Source organism: Ahaetulla prasina, chromosome 6 (genome assembly GCF_028640845.1).
Source record: "Ahaetulla prasina isolate Xishuangbanna chromosome 6, ASM2864084v1, whole genome shotgun sequence".
NCBI classification, from domain to species: Eukaryota; Metazoa; Chordata; class Lepidosauria; order Squamata; family Colubridae; genus Ahaetulla; species Ahaetulla prasina.
The window spans coordinates 91,687,810-91,700,554 of NC_080544.1; the positions used below are offsets into that span (position 1 = coordinate 91,687,810).

General features: G+C 36.4%; 1 protein-coding gene across 1 annotated transcript in view; it reads right to left on the reverse strand.

Moving 5' to 3' along the window:
* The window catches only part of ZBBX (zinc finger B-box domain containing), a 42,748-nt gene extending 31,839 nt beyond the window's left edge, over positions 1 to 10,909 (reverse strand). Inside the window, exons 1-5 of the mRNA XM_058189032.1 lie at positions 10,811 to 10,909; positions 10,218 to 10,331; positions 4,761 to 4,848; positions 2,711 to 2,759; positions 115 to 230 (exon numbers count right to left, since the gene is read on the reverse strand). Coding sequence (XP_058045015.1) covers positions 115 to 230; positions 2,711 to 2,759; positions 4,761 to 4,848; positions 10,218 to 10,331; positions 10,811 to 10,878 — 435 coding nt within the window. The 5' untranslated portion in view covers positions 10,879 to 10,909. The remainder of the gene's footprint in view (positions 1 to 114; positions 231 to 2,710; positions 2,760 to 4,760; positions 4,849 to 10,217; positions 10,332 to 10,810) is intronic.
* Between the last annotated feature and the right edge of the window lie 1,836 nt (positions 10,910 to 12,745).

Sequence of the window (12,745 nt, forward strand, 5' to 3'; positions counted from 1 at the left end):
GACAATAATAAGAGCAGGATTTTATCAAATACAAAACAAACTTGATACATCTTACTTTTTTGATATGTATATTTATTGTCCAGAGTCAGTCAAATAGTGTTCCCACCTACTTACTAGCAATGCAATCTTCATCTCACATTGACCGCATGCCTTGCCCTTCACTTTAGGCCTCTCAGTGGCTGCATCATTTGCTGTTTTATGTACATATGGCTGCTTGGCTGCATCTGGAGCTGCAAAATGTAAATGTGTTTTTAAAGCAAGCAAGTAAAAAGCATAGATAAATGAACGGGACTAATAAGAAACTTGGCAGTAAAGAGGACTAACTTATCTCCCCCTAGTGGTACTGCAGTTGTTTACTATCATGAATTTGTTCTTGGTTTTTATTTTTAGCATAAGCTGCTCAATATTATTTAGAATTAAGCAGCATACATGTCACAGTAATAAATACATCAAAGTAACTAAAGTACTAATCTTGGCAACCTTATATTATAATAAATATTTTCAGACTATTTTTCAAGACATATGAGCTTTGGTGGCGCAGTGGTTAGAGTACAGTATTGCAGGCTATTTCTGCTGACTGCTGGCTGCCTGCAATTTGGCATTTCAAATCTCACCAGGCTCAAAGTTGACTCAACCTTCCATCCTTCTGAGATGGGTAAAATAAGGACCCAAATTGTTGGGGGCAATATGCTGACTCTGTAAACTGCTTAAGAGAGGACTGTAAAGCACTGTAAAGTCTTTACAGTGCTTTACAAATATAAGTCTAAGTGCTATTGCTATTGCAATTTGTTTGATCACTGGATTCCAAGTTGTCCTTTATGCAGATCTTTACATTGTCCACTGAAAGCATCTGTGGATCACACAATATACACCAAAGTTGGCAATATGCTAGATCTATGGCACAGGGCCACTCCCCCATAATAGCAGAACTCCAACATTAGATACAAGTGGCCTATGAGTTATTTAATAAATGTTCACAGATGGCCTTGGATGGGGTGTTTTATGGCCTGTAAATTACTGCCAGACATTGTAAACATGTTGCACCATCATCCCCATCATATGCTTGCGTTTCAGGTACATGATAATCTGTTTGCATTTATGACCAGTTGCCAAATGCCTTGCAATCATGTGATTGCTGTTTACAATCTTTTCTGTTGGCTTCCCCAGAAAGTCAGTGAGGAAGCTGGCAGGCATGTTGGATTTGGGGTCCGTTCCCCCATCATGCTGAGAGACTTTTCCTCCTCTTGAAGAAAAAAGAAATCCTCCCACATTGGAGAAACAAGCTTAAAATCTGGTGAAAACCCTAGTGAATGCCACCATTTAGAGCTTTTCAGAATGCTATTTGCTAGAGTTTAACAGATGCTACTGTTTCTACCCTTCCATAGGGGAAAATACTAGTGAACACCATCATTCAGAGCCTTTCTTTTAAGAACAGAAAACACTAGCAAATTCCAGCATTCTCAGCTTTCCAGAATGATAGTGTTTGCTAGAATTTCGCCAGATTTGAGGTCTGTTTCTCTAGCACATCTCAGGATTTCTGCTCCAGAGAGGAACTAATGAAACAGACCTTAAATCTGCCAAAAACTCAAGCAAGCCCATTGTTCTTGCAGTCATTTTCCCTGGCCCATCTTACCAGGGAAGGATGAGCCCTCTCCCCAGCTCTCTGATTAACAACTCACAAGATTGCTTAAAGACTGCAACCTGGGAGAGTTGGGATTGTGGTCATTGAATGAAGGATCACATGGCTTCTTGTTTTAGTTTTAAATTTTAATTATGGCCAATTTTAATAAGTTTTTTAAGTGTATTTTAAATTGTATTTATATATTGTCTATTTTACTTGGCTGTGAACCGCCCTGAGTCCTTCGGGAGAAGGGCGGTATACAAATTTAATAAATAAAATAAATAAAATAAAATAATGACCACTGTGCTCAATGACCAAAATTCGAGGCTCAATTGTGTTCCGAAGTGGAGGACCATCTGTAATGTTTTGCATCCTCAAAATTTATTGTGTAATTAAACTGATAGAACTTTGTTATCAATTCTCACAAGATGTTTTAATGTTATCACCTGAAATCTTATGAGATTTTGAGTAAGGACATTAAAACATATTTTTTAAATAAATCTGTTGTTATGATGACTGATCATGTAGTCAGGCAGATGTTTAGACTGGCATTTTTATCCACCTATCACATCCTTCCCAAGGAATTGAGATAGGCAGATGTTGTTTGATGGTATTAAAGATATTGCCACAGGATGTAAGTTATTCCAAGTAAAGCTGCCTTTTGTAATCGGCTGATGGAGATTTTATCAATGCCAACAGTGTTTAGGTGGTGTTCCAGTTGTTTTGAGATTGCACTCAAGGCACCTATTACTATTGGTACTATATTTGCCACAGTCATTTCTTTTGCCACAGTCATTGTACTTCTAATTGCAGGATTACAACCTGCAGTGTTCTCATGGATTATCAGTGATTCATAGAATACGGTTTGGAAACCATTGTGGTTTGATTCTGGATTGATTCTGTTGGGTGATTTCTCACTTGTTCTCACTTTGAAAATTAATCTGGTAAGGCAATGTCACTAGTTAACTCTTTTAACCTACTTGAAGCAGCCTCTATAAGATTCTCCCAAAAGCTGAAGAAATAGCTCTACTTGCAACATTTGAATTACTGCATTATTTTCAAATCTCAACAATGTTAATACCTTGTTACCTGGAATATGTTCTTTAAGTAGCCTCAATTTTACTTTGGCTGAAGGAACCTGATAAAAAAAGAAGGAAGGAAGGATCACTACTTATTATTATTATTATTATTATTATTATTATTATTATTATTATTATTATTATTATTATTATTATTATTATTATTAAACTGTGATTTCTCCATTTGTTCTCCAAACTTCCCCTTTGTTTCCTAACACTGTCCTTCATAGGGCTGTGCCATACATCTAATTTGAAGGCAAAAAGTGTTTTAGATCATGTAGGAATGCTCATTCAGTTTGTTTAGCAACTGCTTAAATCAACTGCACCTTCTCTCAGGATCTAGTGGCTGCTATCCTCAGGTACAATGTGCTTCCAAGAAAAATTGACTTAAGGAATTGCAGACAAGAATATTAAATTAATACAATGAATTGATTAAAATTAAGATAAATAGTTATCTTATTTTTCTTCCTTTTAAAATGTCAGTCATTCTCATTTTTTAAAAAAAAATTTTTTGATACTCTGTGGACTTTAAAACTTAGAACTGCTGTGCTAAAACAGGAGAATCACCAGAGATGATAAAAAGCTATAAGACATCAAAAATAATAAGAAACAATGTCAAGGAACCTTTAGGAAATGATCAGTGATAGTGAAATGATGAAATTCACACACAGAAATGGAAGATTCTCAGAAATTGTGAAACATATCACTACTAAAACTTAGAACAATATTTCAAAAATCTGTAAACATGTCAAATTTGGGGGTGAGGAGACATAAATTTTTAAAGGAAACATTTAAATTAAAACAAATTATTTTCTTCATCTATTTGCCTAGCTAAAATCACATATCTTATCTATGCCAGAATGTGTGTTTTCAGAAAACCTGCCAAACTCAATGGATCTCTAGGTCTTTTTCTGCCGTCCATTTTCTATATTTCTAAATGCAAATAAACACATTAATGGAATCAGTATTATCTATCTGGGTGCCATTTCTAAAAAAAACTCAAATGAAAATCTGCTGTGAATTAGAATTTGTGATAATTTTTCCCTAGATCAGGGGTCACCAACTGGTGGTCCATGGACCACTGGTGGTCCATGAGAAAATTTGGGTGGTCCGCAGAAAAATCATTTACATTTTTTATATTGCACTAAATCAGGGGTCCTCAAACTATGGCCCCTGGGACAGGTACGTGCAATGAATGTTTGTGCTGCTGCAGAGAATCTCCCCCTTCGGGGTCTTTTTGTGAGGGTCGGAGGGGGGCAGAAATTCTGACTCAGGGTCTGCTTCGGCCTCCTGGTGTAGGGCTTTGGGTGAATGCTGGAGGGAAGCACAGCTGATGGCAAAAAGCCGGAGGGCCTCATTCCAGTGGGACTGCATCATGGCCTGGAACTGGCTGACCATCTCAGCCCGCTGAGCTTCCAGGAGCCGGTACCTGGCCTTGCATTCCCTCAGGTCTTCCCTCTGCTTGGAAAGCCTATGCTCATAGTCCTCAGTGAGATGCTTCTGCTGAGCCTCCTTCTTAGTCAGATCCAATTTGAACTAAGCCAGCTGTTTTGCCAACTCTTTCTCATGGTGGCTGCTTAGCTCCAACAACTGCTTCCTGTTGGGGCCCTAAGGAGCCCAGGTGGGTAGGAGAGGAGTGGCTGGGAGGGGAGGTGCGAATAGAGGCTGTTGAGGTGCCCCTCAGTGTGAGTGATATCAAGTTGGCCACACCCACGCAGTCACATGACCACCTAGCCATGCCCACCCAGCCGGTCATTAGGCAGATCATATCAGATCACGGGATTAAAAATTATGAATTTAATGGTCCCTGAGGTCCGAAAGGTTGGTGACCCCTGCCCTAGATAGCTGGAGGACCAGTTGGCATGCCACATTCATCCAAAACAAGCTTTTCTATATGGACAAATCTGCCATTCAGGCCCACTTTGTAACAGTAGTATCAAAAAGCCAGAGAAAAGTTTCAATGATCACTTTCAAAAATTTGACCACAGTGATATCCTACAAAAAGACTTCTTTACTGCAGACATTTAAATAAAATCTATTTAAACATCCTAGTGTCTTACCTTTATAGCATTTTCTTTGTCTTGTAAGATTTGTGGTTGTGTATTTAGACTAGCGTGACCTGATTTCCATCGATACCCATTTGTTCGCCTAAAGGGAGATCAAAAAATCTTTTTATGAGCATTCATAAACAAATATAAGGAATATGGCAGCCTCTGCTCTCCATTTTCCACTTACTAAAAGCTAAACAAACATACAAATTTATTTATTAAATTTATATTCCAGCCAACTTGCAGATAGGATAATTCAAATGTTTTCATTTAAATAAAATCCCCAATAAAGAACTCTCATAAGCACATGAAAATTTGGTATTTTTGACACATTTATTAAGACTATACAGCACTGTTAATTCCCTCACAAGAAGGAGCTTTAGAGTATACAAGACCATGGATATAACCCCTGTTTGCAACACATTAAATACAACGCTTTCCCCCAGAATTAGAGGCAGCTGCCAGGGGCATCTCTGCAAGCCCAGAAATATAACAGAATAATAGTTGGAAGGGATATTAGAGATCTTCTAATCCAGCCCCCTATTTAAGCAGGAGACCTTATGCAATTTCAGACAAATGGCTGTCTAATCTCTCCTTAAAAACCTCTAGTGATGGAGCTCCCAGAATTTCTGAAGGCAAGAAGTTCCACTGATTAATTGTTCTACATGATAGGAAATTTCTCCTTTTTTCTATGTTGGTTCTGTCCTTGATTAGTTTCCCTTTATTGCTTCTTGTTCTGTTTTCAGGTGCACTGGAAAATAGGCTGACCCTTCTCTTCTTTGTGGCAGCCCTTTAGATATTGGAACACTGCTATCATATCAGCCCTAGTCTTTCATTTTATTAAACTAAACATATCCAATTCCTGCAATTGTTCTTCATGTTTTAGCCTCCAGTCCCCTAATCCGTCCCACAAAAAGTCATGGCTCTTTTAAGATGCTGCAAACAAGTGCCCGCCACTATATTCTGAAGCATCTTTTAGAACATCTGGAAACTCTGAGCATTTACAATACTCTTGGACACAAACTCTAGGCAGTGTGCAGAGTAGAGCAACAAAGATGATAAATGGTCTGGAAGGGCCTCTGGTGGCTCAGGCTGGTAAGACAGTCTGCTATTAACAGCAGCTGCTTGCAATTACTGCAGGTTCAAGTCCCACCAGGCCCAAGGTTGACTCAGCCTTCCATCCTTTATAAGGTAGGTAAAATGAGGACCCAGATTGTTGGGGGCAATAAGTTGACTTTGTATATAATATACAAATGGATGAAGACTATTGCTTGACATAGTGTAAGCCACCCTGAGTCTTCGGAGAAGGGCCGGATATAAATGCAAAAAAAAAAAAAAAGCTAAATCATATGATGAACAGTTGAGGAAGATAGGTATGTCTAGCCTATTGAAGAGAAGGATTAGGGAGGACATGATAACTTCCAGTACTGGGGGGGTTGTTACAGAGAAGAGAGGATTATTTTCCAAAGCACCAGATTATTTTCAGGATAAGAAATAATGGGTGGAAGCTTGTTAAAGGCTGATCCAACCTAGAAGTAAGGAGAAATTTTCTGACAGTAAGAACAATTAATCAATCGAATAACTTGCTTCCTGAAGCTGTGGGTGCTCCATGACTGGAGGTTTTCAAAAATAGACTGGACAACCATTTGATTGGGATATTATAAATTGTTCTGCGTGGAGCATGAGGTTGGACTAGAAGACCTTTGAGGTGCCTTCCAGTCCTATAATTTTGTATTCTATGTTCTAGAACAAGAATATCTCTAACTGCCTATTTTGTTACTTTTCCTCTTCTTGCTGTTTGGGAATGAGAAGGAATAGGGCCTGCCATCTGCTTCCATCATGTTTAGTATAAGTAAAAATAATGGTCAATCAGCCACTTAGCTCTTGCTTGTTTTGTAACCCAGGATTAAAGAACAGCTACAGCACTTTGAATCTAATGTAAAGGCTTAGTTTAGGCTTCTTTTCTGGAACAAATATTTAATATTTCTTACCTGCAGTTTGTTTTTTAAAAAAACAGACTAAATGTTACGGACCAAATGTTACAGGTTAGATAGACCAAACCCACAGCATCATTTGCCAGGTACTTTCAATTAAGTAGTGGCAAAATGACCATAATAAATAATAACTGCTTCCAGTTCTAGTGATACTTCACTGTTTTGCAAGCAAACAGCAAAACCAATCATTACAAACTGACAAATTGAAGAGCCATCATTTACTGTAAAAGAAAGGGAGGGAGGGAGAGATCACAAACTTGTTTGAAAGTAGAATGCAGTATTAAAGACTGTGGGGAAAAGATACAAAAATTAATGACTATGGTCCAAGATCATTAGTAACGCTTAAAACTTAAACAGAACTATATATCTTGTTAAGTACACTGGAACACTAATGACCACATATCCTTAAAAAGCTGATCCTGGGAAAGAAAGTTAGGGTTATTACTCACATCGCTGAGAAAGGAAAACAAATACAAAGTGGTTAATAAAGTAGTTTTCAAATTTATACCAAAAAAAGTTACAAATAAAAGGATTGTGCTTTGTCTGCAGAATATTTCAACATCTGAAATGGATTCTCTCAAATAAAGAATGATTACAAATGGTGCTTTTTATAATGCAGCCATATGCACTTAAAGTTCATAAGGACTGAATTTTTACTAAAATATAAGAAGAACTTTATAAATAATAAAGACCTCTCAAGGAATTGAAGTGAAGTTGAGGAGCTGACAGCACTTGAAATTGAAATCTGACAACAAAAGCCCAATGGAAGAAAACAAAACAAATAAACAAATAAACACAAAAGATTCCAATGCTACAGAGAAAGTTTTGGCCTAGAGTGTAAATGCAAATGAAGAGTCAATCATCCACGCCAAAAGCATATAAAAAGTTTAAATCATGGCAACTAGACCAAAGTTTATTAAACTGAGACATTTCTTAAACTTTGGTCCAATTGCCTGATTTAACCATTTTTAGATGCTTTTGGCCTGGATGATTGAGTCTTCATTTACATTTGCAGTACATTTTGGGGAGAAACCCCTGCAATTGATATGGCAAGAGTTGGTACATTCCAATGATTCTCTGCCTAACTTTTAATTTTTCATTTTGACTGAAGAAGTTACTTGGATGAAACGTCTCAGTTTAATGAACTTTGGTCCAGTTCCCGTAATTTAACCTTTTTAGATATTTTGGCCTAGTGCAAAGATACAGCATATACTAATCCAGAAATGTTCTGAAGCTTCCGCTGAAGGCACTGGGATAAAAATCCAGCTACAGTAGTTTTCTATTAAAAATCATTTTTCTAGCTTGGATTGAGAGACACAACACTTAGTTTCTATCAACATAGCAATTGGTAGAACATGCTGAATTCGGGTGGGGTGGTAGAGTGAGATAAGGGAGCGGAGAGACAGATGACTTACACATTGCAGCTTTCCACTAATTGGGGATGGAAAAACAATACAGAATTGACAGAAAATGAAAATATACAATCTTAGAGCCATTATCCAACCGTGGTTAGACAGAGCTATTGCTATGAACTTAATTATGGAATGTAAAGATTATTCTGAAAGAGGGTGTGCACGAATATAACCTTACAAACTTTTATTATTCTCACTGGAGGAAAATGTCACTTTCTTACAATTAGTCATTTTAAACAGTTTCATTATTACTTTGTACTATTTTATGGTTAAAAAAACTGGCAGGTACTTCAGAAGTCATTAAACTCAATTTTAATATAATGCGAAATTTGCTACAATACAGCAAAATCTCACTTTAACAGACTAATGGTAAGAGAGTTGTCTGTTATTTCTAAATATTCAATAAATTCAACTGCAGCGATTCACATCATTTGTATTAATTGACATCACTGGTGAAACATCATTAAGCAAATGACACAAAAGACATTATGCAAATGAAAATTACATAACTTGGCATCAATTTCTATCATTATTTGCAAAACAACATCAACAATACAAATTGTGTGTCGTTTCTGTCACTTGACATGAAACAGCATAATTTGTCTCATTTGTGTAATGATATTATTACAAATTACATAAATCACTGAAGAAATGTGGTCCTTTGCATTCAAAGTCCATTATATCTAGTCTAATAAGATGAGATTTCCTTGTGCTGCCAGCCTTAAAATATTCAAGCCCTTCTTGCTTTTAAGGCAAAAGTGTCTCGTCAGAACTTTCTATCCATTTATATTCCTGTCTATGCATATCATTTATTAATTACCTGTACGCCCACTTCAGACAATTTGTCACAAATAAAAGAAAAGGTTGGTATTCCCTTCCTGCAGTGGCAATTTATCATACATGACTTCTGCCCCTCTGGTTAATAGATAAGAACTCTTACAGCGGATGATAGAAGCCATGATATGGTTCCTTTCAGGTCTCTAAGAGAGACCCAAAGCCAGAACAGAACATCAGAAATCACAATCCTATGATTGCAGTTCACTGAAACATCATAATCACAGGCCAGCTGCTAAATACCGAGATTACAATTACATGATCAAGGGACATTGTGATGGGTAAAACTTTGAGCATTGTCATAAATCCCCATATGTACCACCGTATCTTTCATTTGTTTTTTTTTTAAATCATGCAAGTTTCAGTATGACAGTGATGGTATTTTCTGTCTATATTTACTGCATATTGCTCTTAGCTATTATGGCTGTAGATGAGGGAGGGACAATATATGTGCATTATTTTAGGTACCGTATTTTTCGGACTATAAGATGCACCGGAGTGTAAGACGCACCAAGATTTTGAAGAAGTAAACAAGAAAAAAAAAGTTTTTGCCCTCCCCAGCCTCTAGGAGCACTCTGCAGGCCTCCCAAACCCTCCGCAGTCCCTTTTTTTGCAAAAAATGGGGCCTACAAAGTGTTTGGGAGGGCTGCAGAGTGCTCCTGGGGGCTGGGGAGAGCAAAAATGCCCCCATTTTTGCAAAAAAATGGGCCTGTTTTCACAAAAAATGGACCTCCCAAACCCCCCCCCCACATCGTGTTTTTGCCCTCCCCAGCCTGCAGGATCACTCTACTGGCCTCCTGCACGCCCCATTTTTGCAAAAAACGGGCCTGTTTTTGGCAAAAATGGGACATGCGGGGTAGGGTTTCGAGAGGCCAAAAATGGCTGTATTTGGTGTATAAGAAAAGTGTGTCTTATACTCCAAAAAGTACGATATGTTGACTATATATGAATCCTGAGAAAGTATGCTAGAGAATATGAGAAAATATGCTTGAATATTGAGAAAGCATGCTACAGTAGAGATATGATGAGATACAATGATATACAGTAGAGATACTTTATGCGTTTATATGTTGTGTGTGTGTTATATACATAAAACTATATATAAAACTATATAAACAAATAGTACACTGAACACTGAAAGAATACTACTTTTCCCTGGTTGGGTAACCTCCAAAGGTTTGCTCTTCTACTCTTCAAATAATAACTAGAGCCATTAAAGTTCTACCTACCCTCTGTCTTGTTTCTCTCGGCTCATATTTGATTGTAGTTGCTTCAGTTTCTTCTCCATTTCATTATTTTCAAGTTCTAGCTGAACTTTTTCCAATTGCAGGTCCCGTACACTTCTAGAGAGATTAAATTCAGCTCTAAAACTGGCACCAAACTGTACTTTCTTTCTCTATTTAAAGTATATGCAATGCAGCAGAAAATGGCAGATTGGTATTTTGATGGAGTTTTTTGAAACTGGACTGTACATTTACAGCTTAGCTTTTTAATTTAAAAAAAAGATATTCTGTTTGTGCCATTGCAGATAAAGGAATTATTTAAGAATAGGCCACCAATTCAGGACAAAGATAAAGAAAAGAAAAGAAACAGAAAACAGAAAAAGGACATCAGAAAGAACCGTTATAAATGTGAACAGCGCTCCCAATTCTAAACACATTTACATGGTGGAAGCTCTCATTTGTTTCAATAAAATTAACTACAAGTAAGTGATTTTAGGATTGCAGCTTTAGTGGATAGAAAGAGTTTGCATTTAATTATGCATATAAAAAGGCAATAGATTATCCAAGCATTTCAAAGTCAATTAGAGAAAGAAACTTACTTTTCCTTCAGTTTTACAGAAACTCCAGTTTTCGAACCAGGGAGTATCACAAAATCATTGATGTTCATGATTGCAAATTCAGAAAAGTTTAAAGACGTGTTCAAATCATACAGTTTTGAAACCTGTTTGCAAGACAAAAAAACATATATTAAAACAGTTTCTTTAACAATTCCATCTATATTTAGAAATGGAAGAAGAGAAAATAAGTACTGAAGGACAGCTAAAGGTACTGTTAAGTTTCACCAGTTAATTAATTAGACAATGGATGTAACAATACTGAATACTAACCTTTACACAAGGATATTATTATGTGTAAAAGGCTTGGAAATAAAGGCTTGGACTTAGCTTCCAAATATTTAAATCAGTGAGATTTAAGTAGATCTTGGCTAACTTCTTTTAATTTCAAATACCTTATTTTAAGCATAATGAAGTCTAGATGCAAGCAATGTGTTACAAAATAGCAGATTGTTGATGTTTACAGAATAATTTAACCATCTATTTGTGTTCAGAAGGAATGCATCATGATGGTCACTATAATTATATTAGCAACTTGGAAGTTAAAAGCCAGATGCTTAAATTCAATATAAATACTATGCTTATGAGTTAGAATCAATGAGAGTTCTTACGTTTAATAGCAACCTTGGCTTAGATTTCATCTGGAATTCAAGTTTGAAATGACTCTTAATTATTAGCATTTGTATTGGACTTTTAGGAAACTTCAAGCTAAGGTTTTGTGATGCTTGTGGGTTGGATTCAGGAGGAATATAAAATGTTTTGTAGTAATCATGGGTGCAGATTAAGGTTGAAACTCAACAGTGAAGTGAGTGAATACCAACTTGGCAACCCTCTGATAAATTCACAGTGGGCTTCAGTAGACTCTATTTTAACCCTAAAATATAGTCAAAACAATCACCGTACCTAAAATCTGACCATGATTCTAATCCACACACTAAATATTACCATCAACATTTGAGGTTTCCTGTAAAAATTACTCTGAGAACAAGCATTATGGTAAATTTTCATAATTAATAGTATGTTTTACATTAGTCTAAAACCGAGTATGAAGACTAGATGTTTGATATGTAATTGTAGAAAAATCAGCAAAAGAGGCTTCTCTGGGGTTTCTAATAAAATTAGTATGAGAACATTGCACTGAATTGTATATGTTGCAGTGTTAAAATCTACACTGATGTTGGGACTGGCTGGAGGTGAAGGCTTGAATTAAATATTCATCTTGGCATTTTGGAAAAAAATAGCATTTGGATTATTTTTCATTAAGTTCTGTTGTAAAATTAAGGAGTCAGGGTTTTTATGTTTAGTGTTATTTGTAGTTTTCTATTCTTCATTATCTCAAGTTTGGCTTTCCCTCTATAAAGCTTCTACACACTAGTCCTTTTCCTGCCCTCAAGCATTTTAAAGAATAAATCCACATTCTTTCAGCCCTGTACTTTCATTCCATTGGTAGGGAGTTCTTAACACAAATCCAGTAGTCTTACAGCCATAATACTAATATAATTGTCCTAATACTATTATAGCCCTAATACTAATATAATTAGGATAGCCCTAATACTAATATAACTGTCCCAACAATAAGTTTAAGCATATTACTACTTTCTGGGTGGTACAAATCAGACCTTTTGACAGGCAAATTTGAAAACATATGGAGGGCAACAGGATAAACCCAGATGACTTGACCTAACAAAACGTTTATATTTAGTCTATGAATAAGATTATGTAAATATATTATGCTCCAAGCATAGTTGAATCACTATATTTGTTTTTCCCCAAGGAGAAGTTTACAATATTCAGCCTCAGTGCACCAAGCACTCATTAAAGTAGCTAGAAATTACTCAGAGCAGAAATATTGCCTGGAGTCAATTTTGCACACTGGTGTTTTATCACAGAGTCATTCTATAAAGAATATTTGCTAGCTAT